This window comes from Tiliqua scincoides, chromosome 3 (assembly GCF_035046505.1).
Source record: "Tiliqua scincoides isolate rTilSci1 chromosome 3, rTilSci1.hap2, whole genome shotgun sequence".
In the NCBI taxonomy this organism is placed as follows: Eukaryota; Metazoa; Chordata; class Lepidosauria; order Squamata; family Scincidae; genus Tiliqua; species Tiliqua scincoides.
In genome coordinates this window covers 126,148,321-126,172,025 of record NC_089823.1, presented here as the reverse complement: position 1 = coordinate 126,172,025, position 23,705 = coordinate 126,148,321, and the positions used below count along the sequence as shown (strand labels likewise).

At 41.5% G+C, this 23,705-nt stretch overlaps 1 protein-coding gene across 4 annotated transcripts in view; it reads left to right on the top strand.

Moving 5' to 3' along the window:
• Positions 1-23,705, top strand: part of ELF1 (E74 like ETS transcription factor 1) — a 76,998-nt gene that overhangs the window by 19,431 nt on the left and 33,862 nt on the right. For 2 of the 4 annotated variants that reach the window (XM_066621873.1, XM_066621875.1), the window contains exon 2: positions 23,277-23,569. In XM_066621873.1, the coding sequence (XP_066477970.1) occupies positions 23,498-23,569 (72 nt within the window). In that variant the 5' untranslated portion in view covers positions 23,277-23,497. Of the gene's footprint in view, positions 1-2,477; positions 2,557-22,882; positions 23,021-23,276; positions 23,570-23,705 lie in introns of those variants that run through there. The other 2 variants (XM_066621874.1, XM_066621872.1) reach the window with 2 other exon arrangements.

The window sequence follows — 23,705 nt, the reverse complement described above, 5'->3', positions numbered from 1 at the left end:
AATTTTACTGAAGTGCCCTTTTTGTAATTTTGAAGATGATCTGTCAAGTAATGTGTGTGGCTTTTAAAAATTGGCTTGTAATTCCCCATTGTAGGGAATGTGTGAGCAGAATAGTCATTTACTAATCCCTGGCAGATGCCTTGCCATGTAAACTGCTGACACTGGGCCTGGCGACAGGACTCACTGCATTCAGTGACTGGACTATTTTCTTGGCTCTTACTAGCTGCCTCTTCACTGCCTTCTGTGATTTGGCTCTTCGTTCTAATCCTCAGTAGTTGGATCTGCTTTCCAGATTCCTTTTTTCTGATTGAGCCATTGTTTCCTGCCATAGATTCTTGTTGCTTTTTTAAAATATTGCTTCATTTGTTTTCCCCATATTGCTTCAATTTGTTTTGGAAGGTCAGATATAATCTTACTTGAAGATAACAATAAAAACAAGAATAAAACAGCTGTGCCATCTGTACATGATATAAGGTTTTTATATTAATTGTGTGTGTGTGTGTGTGTGTTCATCAAGGCTTTAAAGGTTTCCAAACTACCTCTAAAGATCTCTCTACCAGCATGGGTGAAGAGTTACTGTTGAATAACCTATAGTTTGCCCTTAATTGCCCAATGTCAGTTTCTTGTCCATGGACAGTGTGTGTGTATGGGGGGGGGGGGAGATACTTTATTTTCTCTCATCATTATTTTTTCTTGCTTTAATAAGTTATTCAAGATTCCCTACAAAAAGAAGCTGACATTGGGACAATTCAAAGAGCTACTGAAGGGACAGCCTGGACACTTCAGCACAAATTCCTTACCCATGCAGAATGGAGAAGCAATCAAATGGTATGAACTTGCAGTATTTCAGCAACAGGTTAACTGAAGCAATAGTCTCCAGTTAGAATGGGAAAGGACCATGCTTTTGAGTGAATATTTTAGGCGGCTCTTGACTGTAGGAATGTGTAGCATAAACTGCTCTGGTTTGGAAGCATCCTTAGCAAGGTATAGTATACAGCAGTGGTTCTCGAACTTCCCTGATCCTTGTGGCCATTGGCCACGGCTCCCCGTTACATCACCTCACCTCAGTTACCCCCTAAATGGGGATGAAGGTGTTATAATTATACACTAGAAACAAAAAAGCAAGAGAAGTCAAATCTTCAGCAGAGCTGCCAGCACTCTGAGGCTGCAATCCTAACCACACTTATCTAAGAGTAAGCCCCATTGAACAAAATAGGCCATTTTCTGAGTAGACAAGGTTAGGATTGTGCCCTGGGTTTGTTAGCAGCACACCTGGAGGGTTTTGGAAAGGGACGTTTTTTCTTTTTTGTAAGAGGGGGAGAAGTGATGAAATTTGCTGGAGGAGGGGAATACTTTGTTTTGTTTGTATCTGCTTGTGAAACTGAGACCCAGAGACTTTTGGCTGCAATCCTAACCTCACTTTCCTGGGAGTAAGTTCCATTGAACACATTAGGACTTACTTCTGAGTAGACCTAGCTAGAATTGTGCCTTTTGTCTTACAATAGCAGCCAACATGGGAAGTATCCTCCCCCCAAAAGGAGGCAGGAGGAAAAAGGGGGATGGCTGAAAAGGAATGGGTATTTTTATTTTTAATCAATTTTTGGAGTCAAAGCTTGTGCTGTGCTGATGAGATGCAGCACCTCTGCTGCTACCCAGCCAGCCTTCTCTCCCACCTCCCCTCACCATGTTTCACAAGCCTTCCCCACCTCACACTGCCCCACCCACCTCATTCACAGCACAGAAAAGCAGCAAGTAGGGAGGCAGCACGTGCAGCTGAGCAGAGCAGCTACAGTCACCTCTCTCCCCAAGATGCCTCATGACCCACCTGGGGGCTAGCCACACCTCCCTAGGGAGCCCTGAGGCACAGATTGAATATCTCAGGTATACAGCAATAGAACTTAATTTGCTATTCCTTTTTTTCTAAATTATGCAGTTCAAGGCTAGTCATGTGCAGTGTAATTACTGCTCTGAGAAAAATCATTATTTCACTGCAGTCTAATTGAAATAAATTAATATACAAATTGTTATATACAAAAACAATTATTGTTGTGACAATTTGTCAAAATGGTGTTAAACTGCTTTACAGTATAAAGGATTTGATGATTGATCATTAACTTCTCAGAACACCAAAATGCTCTTTATTTGAAATACTTCTTTTATCTTTTATTACAGAGTGCAGGGAAGTAGATCTGATAGTGCTGCATAAATTGCTCCAGCTTTTCTTTGCCCATTTGTTGTGTGAGCTGTCTGTGTGCTCCACTTTGCTGCAGCGATCATTCGGCCTTTGCTCTTGCTAGTTAAGGTGTGGCTGGCTGATTCAGATTGTTCTCCTTTTCCCCTCTTACCTGAAGATTTGCATGTTTGACCTGGCGGAGTAATTGGGCCCACAGCAACCTGGGCGTGCCTCTCTGAGAAACACTTAGTTTCATGTATGACTCATAAGCTGAAGCACAGACACCACTTCCCCAATCTACAGTAGCCATTTTAACTGCACAAAACTGTTGGATTTCTTGTTACTGTCTAACTTTTGGGACCCTGCAAACAACTTGGATCAAGGTAATTTTTTAAAATTGGCTTGATTCGGTAAAGACTCTGTAACTTGAGTGTATAGATTTTAGTAGAAGAGTTGGAGTACTTGTTGAGTTTCAGACACAAATATGGCTGTGCTTTTTTCCCTTCAATTAATAAATGAAACTGAGTTCCATGCTTGATAGCATTTAACAAAGAAGAAGGAATAGAGACTGTAATGTAGTGTTCATATTTAAATGTGTTGGGAAAAATCCTGTTTGGAGGGTGAACCTGGAAAAACTAAAATTTCCTTTTGGAGCTCAGTCAGTTAGCTAGATACAAAATAAAAATGGCTGTAAGGGTGCTTGTGAGCCTAATTGATTCACCTATAAATAAAACCTAAATGCATTTTATGCTTTTGAATTAGGGGAATGAATGTAGCAAAAATCAGCTGTGGAAACCCAGCAGTCTGTGCATTCTTGTTTATAAAAGCAGTGATATGTGTTTAGGTTTTTTTTTTAAAAGCATGGACTAGGTAGGCCTCCTGAAAATGCTTCAGTTGACACATTAGTAAATTGAGTTGACCCAAAGTGTTATTTCTTTGTACCTGAGCTTAAAAAGAATTAAAATGGAAAATAATCAGTTTTGAGTGAATAAGAAGTGTGTAATTGCATTATCGAAGGCTTTTACTCTTTAATATTGGTAATGACATTCTACGAAATGTATTACACAGAGGAGTTTGTGTGGTGACATTAATAAAATGTCTGGGGTTGGGATTAAGGAGGGGCAGTGCAGCATTTAGAAGCTGTTGTGGTGGGAGAAGAGTACATGAGGTTTTAAATTACTTACCTTATGTGTTAAACTTGTCAAAATGCTGATTTCCCTAAAAGATATTAAGTGGAGTATTCTACTTGTCTGGGGCAATATTTACCACTCTGCTAGCTGAAGTGTTGTTGAAGACAGCCTGGCCTCTTTATTTTTCTTGTTCAGCTGAAAACAAAACTTGCTCAACTTTTAAAACCAGGTCAGATTTCTCAAAACAGAAGATGTAATGCCAGGAGAAAGGCTGCCAGTAATGTTGTCAGTGTGTATGGGAATGCAATGGGGCTGTTCACCTTAGTATTAGAGCTACCATTACCAAGATGTAAGTCTTGATAGTAGTACTCTGCTCCTCTGAGGGGAGAAAAGATAGATGTTCTCCAAATTGGGGCACTGCTGCCTAGTTCCAACCTTTGTGTTTTTGTCATCAGCTTTCTTAGCATCTCATGTTTTAAGTGACTGCATTGCCTACATTTTAGTAAACTGTGCTGTTGGGTAGTTGTGGTGTGTGTTAAAGAAATAAATGTGTGGAAAAAATCCAGATCATGTCTGGGACCCAAAGAAATGCACAACTAGCATGCCCAGGAGAACAGTTAGTGTGCAAGCCACAGAAACATTGCCCGTTTGTGAACAGTGCCTGTGCATATTAAGAGACATTTTAGGCACTTTTTCAAGTGGTCCTCACCTGATATTCGACACGGGGGGGAGTAACTATCTGTCTTTACTTCAGCACAGCATCTTTTCTAGTGGCTGACTGGCTGGTGTTTTTTTTTTAATCTTTAGATTGTGAGCCCTTTTGGGACCAAGCACCATTTAGTTAGTTGGCTTTTCTCTGTAAGCCGCTTTGTGAACTTGTTTTCTTGAAAAGAGGTACTGAAATATTTTTATTAATTGTAACAATAATAATACCACAATGGCAAGGACTGAGAAGCACACTGTATATACGTGAAATAAAAAAGGAAAAGCAGGTAAGATTTTGGAGTGTCTGTGCTTGGTATCATCTTGCAGATTCCATACGCCCTGTGTGTAAAAGAAACAAGTATGTAGTCTTTTGTAACTCGAATGTGTTTGGAAATCACCCCAGAATGGCTAGCCACTCCATTATAGACCTTGTATTATTGTTTTTTATGTTGATGTTTGTCTGTTTAGAGCATAGAAATGGAAACACTTAAATCTCTAGCTTGTCCATTCAGTTATTATCCATGTCATGATATCAGGAGTTAAAATCTGATTAGCATTTTCTTAGGATTTGTATAAGTAAGAAGTACAGTAAACTAACATGCTGACTTCCATGGTAGCTCATAATGTAGAAAACTGTTGCTCAGTTGATTGCTATTTTTATCTTTTAAAAAATTCAATGTAGGGAGTACATTGCACAAAACAATTTAAAAAAAAAAGAGAATAGCAGTAAAGGAAGTGGTGTTTCCACAAGAACCCATTGCAGCTTTTTTTGCAGCTGAGCTTTAGAATAATAGACATCTCTCCAATAAGAGTACTGTACAGGTCTTCTGTGTGTCCACAATGCATAAGTTACCAATCACAGGTTCGATCCTAACGTATGTTCTTGCAGTGACAGAAGTGCAATGAAACATTTTCCTCCATCTCCCTCAGCCACCCTCCACCCAAAGCTGCTCCTGTGAGGGTTGAGGAATCCTTGGGAATGGGATAGGCTGGAGTGCAGTGAGCTGCAGAGGGAGAGGAAATTTCCAAAAACTAGATGCTTATGCTGTATGGAGGAAATTGCTCCCTGTGTCCCAACCATCTGATTTGGCTTGGGAGGATGGGATGGGGAATGCCACAATGGCATGAGCACAAGTTGGGATACAGTGCTGGTTTTTTCCCCCTTGTTGAAATATCAGATTCTTTCATTGTGTACCTTTTCATTCCCTTCCTAAATATCCACAGGCACACCCTGATTATTGTAGCCTGCATTGAATTGTGAACATGGCACACCTCTGCATGCCTGAAATAATGATCTGCTAATCAGTATTTATAGAGTGATTTTATCCCGAGATGAAGTAGTGGAGAATCAAGAATAGCTAGTTAGACCTGTAGTGTTAAGTTGTTGTACTTTTGGATGAAAACATGGGGCTATTGGCAGAAATGTTTCCAGTAAGTAGAATCAGTTTTCAGAAAGTGTGGTGTATTTCTAACCCTGGAACTGTTGTTGTCATTTCAGTGTTTTGGTCATTACCTCAAACATAGCAATTCCTACTAGTGCATGTTTAAAGTAAATTATTGTATCGGATTGTCCTTTTCTGATGATATTTTACCAGGAGACTTTAGGGTAGCTGTTGAAAATGTTGCACTGCTACAGCTGCCTCCTGTTGACTGCTACTGCCTGAGTTCTGGCTTCTACTTCTGAATTAGATGCTATCAGGTGTGCAGCTTGGTTGATCGTGTGAAATGCACATTAATCTTGAACTCTTTCTAGATAGTGCTGTGTCCATCCTACCTATCGTGCTGATATTGGTGTGGGAAGGGAAAGCCCATGCTCAGTCCATGAATCTGCTTCTGTTGGCTGCTGAACTGTTTACCAGAGTTAGAAAGGATTTTTGGACTAATTCAGCCAGGTGTGGGCATCCAGTTGCTGATCACTGAGACTCTAACTTTTCTGCCTTTCTATTATTAAGTGTAAAAATCTAATTTTTTTCCCCTTAAGTACAGGTACCTCTTATGTGGAAGAAGAATAATTAAACTTGTCCTTGAAAATAAGTTAGCAGGGGAGAGTAACTGGCCCACCTCACCCCAGCACTGTCTGTTCTAGTGGCTGTCTGCTGGTGTTCTTTTTGCATCTTTTTAGATTGTGAGCCCTTTTGGGACAGGGAACCATTTAGTTATTTGATTTTTCTCTGGAAACCGCTTTGTGAACTTTTAGTTGATAAGCGGTATATAAATACTGTTAATAATAATAATAATAATAATAATAAAGCTCTAGTATCAGAAGTTCACTACCGTTTAAAGTTTTACATATACTTTGTGAAGGAAAAATGTAGACTAAAGCTATTCAAGATGGTTATTAGACTAGATAAGGCAACATTAACTTGTGGTGAAATTTAATTCAAATGTCTTCCTCAAGCTTCTGTGCCCTTTCACACAACGACTCTGTGCTATGTTAAACTTCAGGATGCTTTTTTTTTGCTTCAAATTGTAGTCCATAACCTGAGGTTTGCAGTGCACTTAGAAGTTGGCCAGAAGCACTCTTCCTTCCTGCCCAGTTAACAATGGCCCTTGGGCCACAGTCTAAACATGGATAAGTGCCATTGAACTCCCTTTGCTCCTTCAAGCTTCCCCCTAACGAAAATGTGATGTACTCTACTCATTTTCTAACCATGATACAGAGAGTTCTGTGCAGTGGGTCAACAGGAATGGAGGGCAGTGAACCTTCCATGAACTGGGCAGAATTATGAGCATCTCTTGCTTGTTTACAATACACTAAATGGTATGCTGATTTGGTATCAGCAGCAAACAACTTTTGGAGCACCAGCGATGATAAAGGTAACTATTGTAGTTATCAGAAGGTCTCTAGAAGACCTAAATTGTCAGTAACTTCCTTTGGAGTATGAGGAAGCATTCTCCTTGAATATTCTCCTGATGAAGAACAACCAATGCTCTAAGTTTATTGGAACATCTTTTAATGCTACTTAAATGATACTATCTACAGCTGCTCATATCTTTTTGGCTTCAAGTTAAAGTTGCCAGCTTTTTTAAAGAGCAGTTTAATCTACAAATAATAGAGTCCCATGCTTATCTCCATGCTGTAAACGCTTTCACCTACTGATTTTATGCAGATTATATGGTGGTTAAAAGCATGGTTGATCTTTTTCAGATGTTTAAATATATGTATTACTTGCAAATGTCATCACTAAAGAGTTGAAGTGTTGAAGTAGCACCTATAGTTCTGAATGAAGATCGTGTGTACAGGCAGGGCCCAATATCCACTGATTCAATTATCCGTAGATCCAGGGGCCCCCATGTGCCCCCCCATGCAACAATTAACATAGTTCAGATCCTTATGGGGCAAAAATGGTTTTCTTTTTACAGTTTGCTGTAAGCATTCAAGCTTATAGTGATGTGCAGATGGTCTGCTGGCAGCCTGAATGCTTGAAAAGGCTAGATCGACGTTAACAGGAAGTTCACAAAAACTGGAAGTGCCTTTCTAACACATTTGGGGGGCTTTCTGGGGCCCAGGGAGGCAGTGTACGGCTTCTGTGGGCCTCAGAAAACCTCTAGATGCAACCAAAAGGGGCTTCCAGTTGCATCCAAAGATCCTATTGGACCCTACCTGTGAATTCCATTATCCATAGGTTTCTGTATCTGTGGGAGCATCCAAGAACTGATCCCCCATGGATATTGAGGTTCAACCTGTTCTACATTCAGTTTTCGGTTAACTGAATACATTTGTTTGCTGTGTTTGTTGAAAGAGTGGTGACTTATTTTGTATTGGCTAAGTTACTTATATCAAGATATGCCAATAAATATACCACCCTTGTGTACCCTAAATTTTCCTGTTTAATATTGTCACTTCTAGTGGGTCTGACAGATTTTCATTCTAAAAAGAGGGTCCCAGTGCTAAATGTGTGAGAACCACTGCTTTAATGAATTAGAGCTGTTAGATTGAATTCTCAGGTGTTGTTATAGTGAGTGTTACAAAGGGCATTTTTGCAGCTCTTCATTCAATCAGTATGTTAAATCTATATCATCTATTAATAATGTTCATTGCATTACAAACAGTTCTCTTCCACTTTTTCTTCCATATTAACCACATAGTCACATAAATAATGAGAGAGGCTTAAATAATGAGAGAGGCAACCTAAACCTTTCATAATTTTGTGTAAAAAAAACCAAAACAACTTAGTCAAGAAAAAAGCATTTTAAGCCTTAAAAGTTTAACCAAAGTAATTTTTTTTAAGTAAATTAAAAAATGGCTGCCTTCATTTTATTCATTGTTTGTTCTGGGCCAAACAGTAGGGCAGTCGAAGTGGTACAATACCATGTGTGGCTTCTAGTCTCCTTGAGAGAGATGAAATGTAGACTTCCATTTCCCCATTGCATTTCAGATGAGTTCTTACAGGAAGGCTTACCTGCTCATTATGCTGTTGTCTTATACTGGTATATACTGGCAAATACCTTTTTCTTCTCCCAGGTCTTTTGAATTGTTTCACCACCATTTTCAATGCTTTTTTTTAAAACTGCTGTTTCAGAATCAGGTATTTGTATTTTATGACATTATTATTTATTGTTAGGCATTTGTAGAGCTGGTGTAGCATAGTGACTAAAGACTGAACTGCAAATTGGGAATTCCCTGGTATGAATCTCTCCTCTGCAGTGAACTCACTCAATGACCTTAAGAAAACCACACCCTCTGAGCCTTAGCTGCAAACAAAGAATATTTGCTCACCTTATAGGATTATTGTAAGGACTGCATCAAGGTTATACATATGAAGTGCTTTGCATACTCAGAAATTCTTCTTTAGTCTTTAGCTAGTGCATAGCTGGGGAGCAGGTCATCCTCTCAGCAATAGGCTGCTGTATGTGCTACTGGAGTCTATGTGTCATTCATAATATGCCTCCACTCTTGGCTATTGGTAGTGATATGTCTAGCCTCATTGATGGTCAATCATTGGTTCCTTAGATCTTCCTCAATGTGTTTGAGCCATATTTTCTTCTGTACTGCTTAATGAACCCTCCGGTAGGGTTGCTCTTGCCAGAGAAGCTTGTATGGCAGCCGACTGGTGTTCATTCAGCAGACATGGCCAAACCATCGCAGTCTGCTTTTTTAAAACAGCAGGCAGTAAAATAGCAGCAATAAAACAGGCAGTACAGGTTGAGCCTCATTTTTTTGCTGGGTTCCATTCCAAGCACTCATGTTGATGGCAAAAAATGCACTATAGCAAGTCAATTTTAAAAACAAAGTTTCTTTGCTCCAGTGATTTAAAAGCAGCCTTGACCTTTGTGATGTAAGATAATAATCATTAAGACAACCCATCAATCAGTCCTGCTTTACTAGGTCCCTCCCTTCACCAATGCAAAGTGATCACCTTTCTTTCAGTGCTCAGGGGGAAGGGAGGGGTTGCCTGGAGAGAGAGGATTGTTGGATTGTCAGCCAGCTCCCCCCCCCTCATTAAGGAGGCTATTGTTAAAGGACTGTTCAGTTTTTTAAAACTGATTTTAAAGGGGTGCATTTTTTCCCTTCTCCAGGGATCAGCACATTCCTTCTGATTTGCAAGGGCCATTCGAGTTGAATCAAATCCATGTATAAATAGGCTGGACCTGTATTAGCAATTTGGAGATTTTAACTGCAGTGAGGCAACCCCCTACTGTCCACCATCAAAAGCTAGTTGAAATAGAAATGTTTTTAAGCCTCGTCAGAACTGCTCCACAGGGAAGGCTGATCGTAAATTGCTTAGAACAGGGTTTGGCAACCTTTCCTTTTAAAGGGCTGAACATTTGGTGATGGCATCACAACACTGCCAAACTTCCAGTTGCAGAGCACCTGGAGCTCAGCTTGGCAACGCCTCTTGCCCAGTTTTCTGTGCTCTGACTGGAGAATAACAGAGTAATTCGGTTGGGCTTGAAGTGTCCCTGTGCTGTGCAGCTGCACTAGTGCTCTGTAAGCACAGGCAGGTGGCACCACCATTCTCCTTTCAGCATGTGGTGACTTGGGCGGGAGGCTTTGCCTCCCAAGCCAAGCTCTACATGGGCTGGACTTTGGCTGGTGAGCTCTAGAAGCACGTTCCAGAGGTATGGTGCCACAACAGCGAAACACGTTCCGGAGGTGTGGTGCCACAACAGGGTTTCTCACTGCCATCCCCTTTACCTTGGATGGCAGTGGAAGTCTTAGCAGGGCCCAGCCAGATGACCTAAGGCGGTGATTCTCAAACTGGTGGGTCATGACCCACCAGTCCAAGAACCACTGCCCCTTTCTCTTTAAGGGCTGGGTGAGGGGCTGGATGGCAACAGCACGTTCCTCAGGATCACGCCGCTGCCAGGGACTGAGGGGCTTTTTCTTCAACTTCTCCCCCTTGCACCAGCCTCCGTGAGGTGCAGGGAGCCCTGTGAAGCCCTCTTCAGGACTTCTTGCATCTTGGAATGTTCAAAAAATGCAATTGCAACTCACTTCTGAGTTGCGATTGCAAAACTGGATGTGGGTTTTGAACATTCCGAGATGCGGAGAGCCCTGCAGAGGGCTCCACAGGGTTTCCTGTGCCCATAGGAGGCTGGTGCAAGGGGGGGTGAGTTGAAGAAAAACCCTCAGTGCCTACAAAGACTTAGTGATTGAAAAACTCTACAAGGGAGTTTGAGAACCATTGACCTAAGGGGATGGGCCAGACTGTATGGGAGTAGGCAGTCCTGAAGGTATCCACTCCTAGGCCGTGTAGGATTTTGTAGGTCAAAACCAGCATCTTGAAAGACTCAGAAATGAATCAGCAGCCAATGCAGTTACAGGAGCAGCACCCCAACAGAATCAAACTGCCAAGCCCTAGTAATCCATGGGCCGCCGCATTCTGAACCAGCTGCAATTTCCAAACAATCTTCATGGTCAGCCCCACATACAGTGTGATAAAGTAATCTAAATGTGATGTAATTTAAGGCATAGACCATGACGCCCAGGCACCTACCTGGGCGGAGGAAGAACCCCCTGAGGGGAAGCAGCAGGACGGAGGCAGGAGGTGAACCTGCCACAAGAGGATGGCTGGGAGAGGCGAGCCCACCCAGGCGGAATGATCCCCGGCCTCAACAGGGTCCAGGAGCAGCAGCCAGATCTCATGAGATCTCAGGCCCGGCCCGAGAGAGGAAGGGGCGGGGCCGGGAGGCATGGGGAGAGGGCTCATAAGGAGCCTGACTACTGGCCAGGAGGGAGGCACCTCCCGAGGCTCCAGGGAGGCGGGGGGAAGGACTGGAGCAGGTGGGCAGTCCCACACCCCACCTGGGCTGGCCACTCAGACCTGGGGGAGTGCACTGGCAGTGCCCCTGGAGGACACCATGGCTGGCAGCAGTGTGAGCAGCCGCCTGCCTCAACAGCATTGGGTTCCCTGGTGACCATCCATTCTGACCCCAAATTACACTCTGGGACTGGCACTTGCGGAGGCAGCAGGGAAGCCTCCTGGAAGGGCCGGAAAGACTCCTGGACACCCCAGCACAATACCCTGTGAACCCCTGAGCTACCATCCTCAGAACACCAAGACTTCCAGAAGCATGCAAAGCGATCAAGCTACTTACCTGGGAGATCAAAGACTCCATCATCTGTCATGTTAAGAGACTTGTGGCAGGGGTCCTTGTGAAGTAACAAGGCCCCTGATAAATGTGAAAGCAACGCAATTAAACCATGTCAGCAAACCACTTTTCTCGGCTCCTCATGATCTGCACCGGCGGATTAAGTCCGCAGCCCCTTGTTGGCCCCTGGGAGAAGCCCTGCCCTGTGACGTCCCCAGGGGCATGGATATCACAGACCACCATAGTCAGATCTGACTGACTCCGATATGGCTGCAACAGATGCACCAGCTGAAGCTGGGTGATGCATGTTCCCCAGCCACATCTGCCACCATGCCATCCAAGAGCAGCTGTGAATTCATCAGGACCTCCAGGACGTGCACCTGCTCCTTCAGGGGAAGTGCAACTTCATCCAGTGTGAGGCATCTAATACCCCAGTCATGGTTTCTGGATCAGGAGGACCTCTGTCTTGTCTGGGTTTAGTCTCTGCTTATTAGCCCTTATCCTTATGAACATAAGAACAGTCCCACTGGATCAGGCCATAGGCCCATCTAGTCCAGGTTCCTGTATCTCACAGCGGCCCACCAAATGCCCCAGGGAGCACACCAGATAACAAGAGACCTTTATCCTGGTGCCCTCCCTTGCATTGGCATTCTGACATAACCCATTTCTAAAATCAGGAGGTTGCACATACGCCTCATGGCTTGTAACCCATAATGGATTTTTTTCTCCAGAAACTTGTCCAATTGCCTTTAAAAGGCATCCAGGCCAGATGCCATCACCACGTCCTGCGGCAAGGAGTTCCACAGATCGACCACACGCTGAGTAAAGAAATATTTTCTTTTGTCTGTCCTAATCCTCCCTCCCAACACACAATTTTAGTGGATGTCCCCTGGTTCTGGTGTTATGTGAGAGTTTAAAGAGCATCTCTCTATCCACTTTATCCTTCCCATGCATAATTTTGTATGTCTCAATCATGTCCCCCCTCAATCGTCTCTTTTCCAGGCTGAAGAGGGCCAAACGCCATAGCCTTTCCTCATAAGGAAGGTGCCCCAGCCCCGTAATCATCTTAGTTGCTCTCTTTTGCACCTTTTCCATTTCCACTATGTCCTTTTTGAGGTGCAGCGACCAGAACAGGACACAATACTCCAGGTGTGGCCTTACCATCGATTTGTACAACAGCATTATATTATTAGCCATTTTGTTCTCAATACCTTTTCTAATGATCCCAAGCATAGAATTGGCCTTCTTTACTGCCGCCGCACATTGGGTCTACACTTGCTTGAGCTGTCCACCACCACCCCAAGGTCTCTCTCCTGATCTGTCACAGACAGCTCAGAACCCATTAGCCTATATGTGAAGTTTTGATTTTTTGCCCCAATGTGCATGACTTTACACTTACTTACATTGAAATGCATCTGCCATTTTGCTGCCCATTCTGCCAGTTCTGCCTTCTTGAGCTCCTCACACTCACTTCTGGTCTTCACCACTAGGAAAAGTTTGGTGTCATCTGCAAACTTAGCCACCTCACTGCTCTCCCCTGTCTCCAGGTCATTTATGAAGAGGTTGAAAAGCACCAGTCCCAGGACAGATCTTTGGGGCACACCGCTTTTAACTTTTCTCCATTGTGAAAATTGCCCATTGACACCCACTCTCTGTTTCCTGGTCTTCAACCAGGTCTCAATCCAGGAGAGGACCTGCCCTCTAATTCCCTGACTGTGTTTTCAGTAGCCTTTGGTGAGGGACCAAATATGGATGCCAATTGTCTTTGTGTTTATAATTTGTGGTAGTATTTTGTAATTCAGATCATGATATAGAAATTCTAGTCCCAGGAGTGTAATGGGTCTTTTTGCTTATAGTAAGTAAAGTGTTTGGTTTCGATTTCTAAAGTACAAATGAGACATGTGTCACAACTGATGCACAATGTACTGAGAAGTAAGATCTACCAGGCTTCTCAAGAATGTTTCAGTTCCTTTAACAGACCTCCTCTTCTTCCCACAATTTTATAGAAGTGGCTATTACACGTTGGAAGCTCTTTGGCTCACTGCTTGCCATTACCTTACTGTGTGACTTTTGATGATAATGTGCAAATATGTACGCACGGTTCCTTAAAGGAACCCCCATTGCTTCATTTGCCTGTTGGTTGGTTAGATTTGTTTGTCCGGCTACTACCTTGCCCTCACTTTTATGAACATTAAAGTTTCTACAGTGTTTAGCTGACAGTGTTCCAGTATTTTCAATAATTTTTTTAAAAAATCCTTGCAATTTAAAATATAAATATGCACCAATATATACCTCTGAACATCCTGTTTTGTCTATTTCAATAGTAGAGTATGTTGACATAATGTGAGAGCTGCAGGTTATTGGAGATATTCAACAGTGAGAAGTTTGCACCCAAGTTTGTTGCTATATCTTGAGGTGCTTGCTGATAAAACAAAAAAACCCAACTCTTGCTGATTAAAAAAATTTTTTTTTTTAATTCAGAAACTGAGTATAACAAATCAAAAGACAAAGCAGAGAAAGACAAACGGCACAAATCAGATATAAACACAGAAGAGTTTAAATATGCTTGTAACTACAATTTGTCACATACCAAACTCATGACAGCAGCTAGAACAATGAAATGCCATGGTTTGTTAGGTTTAGCAGATTTTTCATTGGGAACTGTAAGAAATTCAAAAGGGGGGACCAAATATCATAGAAGATGAAAGTTCCTTTCCATTTTCAGTTTTTACAAACTTGTTATGTCTGTCTTGACATGATCAGGTCACAGATTTTAGTTAGCTATACCTGTTGAGATATGTAGAATGTTGGTTCCAGCAACAAGATTACAAATTTTTTTTGCTGCTAGTAATAACTTTAACAGGATAATCTTATGAATACCTACTATTTGGTTATCTTCTACGCTATATAAAAAAGATGATTAGAATTTTTTCTGCAGACATATTGCATGATTTCTCTGCATTTTTTAGCTCAGAGTTTTGTAGTCATGTATCGCTCATCTGTGATCAAAGTTTGTGTTTATTGCATCTGCTCCTAAATGTATTCAATTTAAGCATTAGTTTCTCCCCTTCCCAGTTCTTTTTTTTTAAATCTCTAACTTTCATTTTTTAAACTAAATTTTGTTTAAATTTTTAAACAAAGTACATTATGATTCCAGTTACCAGCCAAATATTAAAACTAATATTAAAATAGAATTTAAAATTATGATAAGGAATAAAAGGAGTGAGAAACATCTGCATATCCATTTTTCTTTCAGGTCAGTAAAAACGATATGGGCAAAACTTTAGTGACAACTTTCAGGCAGAATGTTCCCCCATAGTAAATTTGTACTATATTTTACTGGTTGCTTCTGAGAGGTGTGCCACTTATGGCAGCACTAATGAACTGTTGTACAGCAAGTGTAAAAGAAAGAGGCAGAAGCTGAGGCAGGAAACACTTGTCACTTGTACTTCATAGCTGTGCGTCTGCTTCCTGTCAGTTAGACCACTAGAAGTGTAACAGATGAACCAAGATATTACTCCTCTTACATTTTTCTCATTGTGTAACAGTCTCCTAAGAAAATCTATTGAGATTTGTTTTCCATATTATTATCTATTCAATTTCATATTTACTCACCGACTATCAGATGTTATTTAGTGGAAAAGGCCAGTGGGCTCTAATGAGCAAGAGCTACAAGAGTAATCCAGGTCAGAGGATCTAGTATTTATTGAAAAGCTGGTGGTTAGTTACTCAGCATTCTGTCTCAGAGCATCGCAAAATATCACGGAATCTGTAATCCATTTGGAGCTAACGACAAAGCAATTGCATGCCTATGGCAAAAAAATATAAATTTGATTTTCATCAATGCTTATTAGATGCATAATATGAAATGCAAAAGGTTGTCAGGTATAAGCCCAGAAATCCTACCAAAAGTTCTGAACAAGTGAGAAATGAAATTGCTGCTATCTCCCTTGCCTTGTTCTTCTCCTAGCTTCTATGCATGCTTCTGGGCAAAACCGCCAGCTTGCTCCAAAAGACAGGGAGAATGGGTGAGCCAAGTGACCAGTGCAGAAATGGCATGGGAAGTGCAGTTGCTTCTCTCATTGCTTTGGAGCTTTAAAAGACTCTCTAGGTTGACCCGTAGGAATATTTTACAGGATAATTGAATTTGTTTTTCATTTGGATCAGTTTAGCTTGGTGAAATAATATGTGGGTTTTTAAGTTTAAAAAATCTGTTAGGTAGAAGAAGTTAGCCAGTTCTAAACTATAGGGATTGCAGGCATATGTATTTATATGCTACCTATAGGGATTGCAGGCATATGTATTTATATGCTACTCATTTCCTTGAGATAACTGCCTAATTGCAAAATGTGTTAACCAAAAAGAAAAAAAGCAGTTATTTTTCAAGTTTTAAATTTGATGATAATGCCATATTTTGTCATTTGGTTGTTTGTCATTACACTAAGTGGTTATAACAAATGAACAAAACACCAACCCTGCATTTGTAAGTACTCTTATCCTACAATACTCTCCTGGCTGTCTGGCAGCCACTCGTAAACTGGGGGCACAATGCCTTGCTAAACATGCTGTAAAGATTGTACTGCTATTCCACCCTTATTTGAAGTAAGTACTTTGAAGACATCTGAGTAAGTTCCAAAGGATGCTAGATGTTGCTTCCAAAAAGTCAAGCTGGTTGATAAAAACAAGCCTGCGATGTCAGTGCCTGTTTTCAGTACAGTTCGGCCTCCAGTTTTAATTTCATTTTGCTTTTGAACTTCCCACTGGGTGTAATTCAGCATTCTCTGTAGTAGATTGGAGTATCAGTAGCCAGGTTGATCCTAGAGATGGAGAAACATGTGAAGCAAGCTGTCCTAAAAGACCAAACACATTGATGGCACAACAAAACTAGCTCTTCCAGTCAACGATCCTGGTCTTGAATTGTGTTTCCAACACTTTTCAGCTAGTGTCATGTGTACAGTTTCCTCCATTTTGAATTGGGAGACAAATTTGAATGAGACCAACTGTAAAGACTGTGTAGAAATGCAGTGTTACAATCTTTAGCCCATAGAACTATTGTCCACTTTAGTTTGTGTTGTGTTTTTAAACTTGGGTCCTGCAACTGTGGTGCTGCTCTTTCTCAGTTCCCTAAAATGACCCTGAAAGGGTTTGTGGTAAACATTTTAAGTCTCTTGGAGTAAGGTAGGAAAGAGCACTGGAGGATAGGTTTCACTGGTTCTGTATGTTTGGGTAAGGTGTGTGTTTTGCAGGGCTGGCTTTGTAACAGACAGTTGCCAGAGTACATGTTGATTATTAACATGCTGCCCTTGGAAGTGCACTCTATGGCTGGTCTCCAGGACCTATGAAACACAGCCACCTAGTGACTGACATCTCTATTTGTGTCTTGGTAGAAGGTTAGGTGCATCTGAAGTCAGGGCCGAGGAGAGGGGGGTAAAGGGGGTAATTTTTACCGGTCCCAGGGTCAGAAAGGGGGCCCAGAAGCCAAAGGAGGGGGCCTAGAAAGTTCCTGGGATTTAACATTTTCCTATCTTACCTGAACTAACTACCAGCTCATAATGCTGGGGCACAACCATGTGTTAACTGCTGCTGCAAGCCATACACACAAGCAAAGTATCCACGATCCTCCTTAACAGAGTGCCAAATCTGGGAAGAAACTGGCCTGCTATAGTAGCTCTTTGGCTTGTGGATCTCACAGCCATGGAGGAGTGTATAGAAGCTCAGGGACCCAGCTGTGGGTTTACAGCTGCTGCAGAAGTTCATTTTGATCCATTCTAGTGTGAGCCTAAATATGATAATGCTAATATTCTCCAATCCATTTTCTATATTTCAAAAATTTTAGAGAGATTTAAGAATGTGTTTGGTTTTCCATATTACTTTATCTAGCTGCTAATGCCACATGGTCGAGTAGACCTGGACACTGCATCAAGAAACCTAGTAGACCTGAGCTCCAAAGACTATTGTGGCTGTCAGCACCCTTTCCTGCCCTGTCCCCCCCCCCGTTCTGCCTGCCCCCATTGCCCCCCTTCTTCTTTGGGAAGGGACCCAGAAGAAACTTTGTACCCCCTGCTAAAATTCCTCTCATAGGCCCTGTCTGAAGTATTTCTGGTCATGTGGTGCTTTTGTTTTTATTTGTAAAATTTATCTTTTAAGTTCAGTTTTCAGTTAGTGTTTGCAATTAGCATTTGAAAAAAAAAACTGTTACAGACCAGGACAGTCCTGTAAAGTGGATGCTTTTTCTCCAACACTCAAGAGAAAAGTTACATTAGTTAAGGATAATGTTTGTAACATGTTCTGGCTTTTCTCCCTTACTTTTCAGTCCTGGTAAGCGATAATTCAGAGATGCATAAAGTACATAACAAATTCCAAACCTTGTTACAAAATTTATACTGAGAGTTGAACACTCAGTGGCCAGAGCAATTATGTTGTACAGAGTTGGGAGAGCTGTTGTGAGCACTAGGGAGTTTTTGAAAACAGCAACAGTAAAGGGAGTTTCCTGATGGTGATAGTGGTTGAAGAATGGTAAGAGAGGAGGAGGGTGAGAGGGCATCAGGGTTGTTGTAGAAGGAAGCTAAGCCCATGGTGCTCGAGAGCAAGAACTACTAATGCTTTCTGTAGGCAGCTTCTCGCAGCAGGGAAAACAAATGGATAACAACTTAATAGTAGGTGGCAGTCATCAAAGCAACTGCTTATACTTCCCATATCTTAGAAGAAAATGAACTTGCACCAGTATCAGTGATATCAGTATCAAGGGGACCTGGTGTGTTAAAATCTGTTTTACAAACACAGAAAACGATCCCAAGTGAAAGATGATTTGTTTCCTTTTATACTGGCTTGTTATCAGCTTTTTACATTCAGAGCAAATTCATTGTTGCATGTTCCAAGAATGACATGTCACTTTTGTTATCTTGAATTGTTTAACATTGACTGCCACAATGATATGAATTCTACCTTTACTGACCATACCTAATGGTTGTAAGGGGTATTTGAACGTTTTTTAAATGATTTCATATCAGGATCTCCCACTGGAACTGAACAAGGCTAAATGTGAAGCAACAGGTATAGACAGATCAAGGTATGTGATATGTTTAGCTGTTTTGCAAGGTCTAAAATCCTGGTTCCCTGTAATCTGACACAAGGGTAGGACTGGCAAACTCCTGAAGGAAGCTAGACAGCAATGTGTAAAAACTGGAATTTCTGGTCTGACTGAATCATACCAGCTGACCTCGTAAATGATGTGACTGTTCAAGTTGGTCACAGTTGACAGCAAGTGAGAGGCAGAGGGGGAGGGAGGAAAGCTGTATTTTCATATCAACATATAGCTTAAGAGACTTACAGTAACCTGTTGTATATGGCCTTCAGACACTGCGTGGTTGGTCAGGAGAGGGCAAAACATGAGTTGTGTGGGCTTGTGTGTGTTTAAAAAATTGATTTATCCTTTGCACTACAGAGGTCCTCAGGATTATATATAATACTTTATACATAATAAAACCTAGTCCTTACTATTCTAGAATGAAGTAACAAAATTTGTGGTTGTCTCTGTCTTCATTTGTTTTTTTTTTTTACAACCACTGTTTGTTATGGTATAAATAGCTCTTGCCGTTTTAATTTTGTCTCATATGGTAGATAGTGATCAACAGATTCGTTCTCAGCATTCAGCTATGATTCCAAGGGAAAAGCAAGGGACCACTTCAGCAAGATTGGAAAGGCCTAGATTGTATTGCTGGCAAGGCTTTCTGTGTAAGATCAATGCAAGGATAGAGTTTTAGAGCTAGAACAACCCAGAGGACTGGCCTAGAGGTCCAAAGAGACTTACAGCACTATCTTGTATATCAGTGATTCTCAAACTTTTTAGCACTGAGAATCACTTTGTAGAAAAGCAATCTGTCAGGACCTACCTGAAGTGGTGTCATTAACCTGGAAGTGATGTCATGGCCAGAAGTGACATAATCAAGCAGGAAAATGTTTGGTGCCCCCATATGACAAAATCAAATTAAATTAAGTATGTGAATTAAAAGTTTACAATAAGTATAAGTTTAAAAATTTATTTGAAATAAAGAACCATACTCCTGACCCTTCCAAGCACTTGCTGATCTGTTTAAAAATAATTCCCCAAACACCCAAAGGCAGCAGTCTTTCCCACACTTACCAATGAGTAAGCCCCATTGACTACCATTGTTAAAAGCATATACATAGTAGTCTGTTAATAGTTCAGATCTGTAACATTTCCCCAAAGGCAATCACATACCATGGTAGCATCAAGTCTAATATTTTAAAAATAAAATGCACACTGTAATGAATGCGGACCCACCTGAAATTGCCCACCACACCCACCACAGTTTGAGAATTGCTGTTACATGTGCACTTGTGAAAAAATCCCACTGTGTTCCATGGAATTTACTTCCAGGTAAGTGTGCATAGGATTGTACTCTTACAGCCTACAGACTTATTTGGGCCTTGTTCTGCAGAAATAGGTTTCTGGCAGCACAAAGTCCTTTACAGTTCTCTCAGATAGCAATTGGCTATTCAGTGTAGCAAAGTCACTGCCACAAATAGCAAGCAGCCCACAAAAGTGGCAATGACCTGCCAATGACCCTGATTCTGGTAAATTGGCTAGGGTGGGAAGGGGAAGGAACAGGGTGGAAATTAGGGAGGATTGAAGCTGGGAATAGGTTGGTACTGGCAGCAGCGGCACCACTATTATCCTGTCACCCTTTCTTGATTTGATCCACATTCCTGGGTCCACTCGGACTTGTGTGAGCTGGCGCGGGTCTGCTTATACCCAGCAGTGAGGGCTTACCCCATGGACAAGGGAACAAGTGTCCCCTTACCTGGAGGAGATCTCCAGGACTACCTCCACCACCCCAGGATGCAGCACACATGCTCATGTGGCATGGCTGCTTTGACAGGTTGAGATTTAGGTAGGATTGGACTGTTAGAACTGCAGTGGCTGCTAATAACACAGTATTGGGGGTCCTCATTACCTGCAGGGGTTCAGTCCCTGGAACCTCTGCAGATGTGGAAAACCGCAGGTATTCAAACCTGCAGTTTTTGCCCCCCAACCTCCAAACCTGACTGGAAGTGTTCTGAGGCCCACAGATGCTGCGCACGACTACCTGTGGCTACTGCAGGCCTTAGAATGCCCCAAAATAAAAAAATAAACTTCTGGTTTTATGATAAAATTGGAAGTAATTTTTTTTGTATTTTTGGGCATTCTGAGGCCCGCAATGGCCACGAGTACATGGCTTCTGTGGGCCTCAGAAAGCCTCCAGTTCCAACTGGTGTTTTGTTCTGATCAGGCTTAGAGATTGGGGGGGGGGGCATTTGGCACCCACAGATACTGGAGATCCACAGAAGCTGAACTCGAGGATAACATGGCTCCCTGTACTTTTGTAAAAGCTTTATGGTCATAAGGTTGAAAATCGCTGCTCTAAATAGTAAGACAACATTTATGTATAAATACTCCATATTTCTACAGGAGCACCGAAATTAGCCACTTTGGGTATAACTCTGCTGCATGTATGTATGTATGTGCCCTGATGTTTACATATTATATTATGTATACTCAGAGCCATTACAGATTGCCGTGGCACTTGGCGACAGTGATGTCACATGACATCACTTCTGGACTTTCCCAAGACCAGGGTGTATGATGCTGCCGCAACAAGTGCCTCTGCCTTTGTAACCAGGGCAGAGCCTGGGGGCAGTCACGAACTCCTGCTTGGTGTAGGGCTGGGGCAGGTGCCCCTCAGGCTCCGCCCTAGTTGCAGCTCTGTGTTTACTGTCTCTGAAATGTTCAAGTACTATGTTGGAGCCTGTCTTAGTATTGAAATTGGTTTTGAGCTTGAATAACTCTGTTGTTCCAGGATTCTATGAACAGGATATTTGAAACCCTAAGTTATTTATATGTAATTTCTCAATCGTATTTATTTAGTTGTGTGCTTTCCACAACAAGTAGTGTACTCATCTAAATGTTGTACATCAGGATCGTACTTAAAAAACTGTTGCTGAAATAGAATTGATGTTAGTGATTTTGGTATTTGCTGAATTGACATCCTTTTGATAAAAATATAAGAAGAGCCCCACTGGATCAGGTTAAAGGCCCATCTAGTCTGACTTCCTGTATCTCACAGTGGCCCACCAAGTGCTTCAGGGAGCACACAAGACAACAAGACACAACCTGTGTCCTTGTGCCCTCCCCTGCATCTGGCGTTCTGAGGTAGCCTACTTCTAAAATCAGGAGCTTGCACATACCTACCATGACTTGTACTCCTTGATGGCCTTTTCCTCCAGAAATTTGTCTTATCCACTCTTAAAGGCACCTAGGCAAGATGCCATCACCACTTCCTGCGGCAGGGAGTTCCACAGACTGATTACACACCGGGTAAAGAAATATTTTCTTTTATCTGTCCTCCCAACACTCAGTTTTAGTGGATGTCCCCTGGTTCTGGTGTTATGTGAGATGGAAAATAGCGTCTCTATCCACTCTGTCCATCCCCTGCATCATTTTGTATGTCTCAGTCATGTCCCCACACAGGCACCTCTTTTCTAGACTGAAGAGCTCCAAACGCTGTAACCTTTCCTTGTAAGGGAGCTGCTCCAGTCAAATAATCATTTTGGTCGCTCTTTTCTGCACCTTTTCCACTTCCACTATATCATTTTTGAGATGTGGCTGCCAGAGCTGGATGCAATGCTCCAGGTGTGGCCTTACCATTGATTTGTAGAACGGCATTATAATATCCCCAATACCTTTTCTTATGTTCCCAAGCATGGAATTAGCCTTCTTCAGATAAACTGTAGGTGCATCCCCTAAGGTGTTTCTGGGGGTGAGGGAGATGTCACTCTCTAAATTGTTTGAGTTAGAATTGTTTGGTGCACAGTATTAAGGTATGTGATCTCTTAGGTGACAGAAAGGACAAATCCTTAATCTTTGCAGTGACTGAAAGCCTTTTTAAAGCTAGTTTATATAAATTAATGCAGAAGGTTGAATACATAAAATAAGTGAAACTATACTGGGGAAATATTTGACTTCTGAAAAAATAATTCAGTTTTATGTGGTTATGGACTGTTTGATCAGTCTGTAAAATAATCTTAGCAAAATGTCCTCATTTTTTTAAAAACCCTTTTTCTTGCTTAAGACTCCTTTTCTCACATCATCACATTTGTAGTGCTTTTCAGTTTATCAAGTTTCTTAGCATGTCGTTTTTGCATGTCTCATTTGCCATGACGTGGTCAGTGTTTCCTTCCTGCTGCTTACAAGCCGGAGTTAGAGATAAGAATATACTCACACTGCATTTACAGAGCATTGGAAAAAAAAAGTGCCCAAATGTCTGCTCAGTTAAAATTGTTGGAGGAATCTCTTTGAAACTTTAGAATATTGCCTAGCTGTAATTAGAGTTTGCAGTGTGGTACAGTTGGACACTTCTTTAACAAGCAACACTTCAGAAACTTTATGAATTAGATCTACACATGAAGGAAAAAAGTATGCTGCATAAAGTGGTAACGTTTGATGTATCCAGTAGTTTGTTTTTGACCACCTTGTTGTGGACTTTCAAGGCATTTCTTGGTTGCTTAAAAAAGTGTGTACACTTCAGAATTTCTAAAAGTTTATTATTTGCAGTTGCCTCTTTAAAGTAAAACTAGTAAACTCCCCAAAGATCAGGAAATGGCAGACTTCGTGTCATCTACAATGTATTGATTTTATGACTTGCTGATTTAATTCTGCTCATGTCTTTTAGGGGTTTCTGGTGAGAAGAATATTGAATGAAATAATTTCTTCAACTGTCTTGGTGAAGAATAAAATCTAAGAAAACTAACTGTACAAGGACTCTCTATCTGGACACCACGCTGGCTTCCAAGTCTTCTGTTTCACACAACATTTTCTTGGTGGTAGCCTCTGTTCCTTTACTCTAAAGAAACACTTTTCTCAGACGGAACTGAAACCTTGGAATGCTTTATTATGGCAGCTGCGGTACAACAGAATGACCTGATGTTTGAATTTGCCAGTAATGTCATGGAGGATGAGCAACAGGTAAGGAGAAAATTAAATATCTGGATTATTTTAGATTATAGCATTAGAATATAGATCACAGCATTCTAAAGAAATTGAAAATATTCTCTCGCCCTTTTCTAACAATATTATTTTTACTCCAAGGGGAAAATCTATT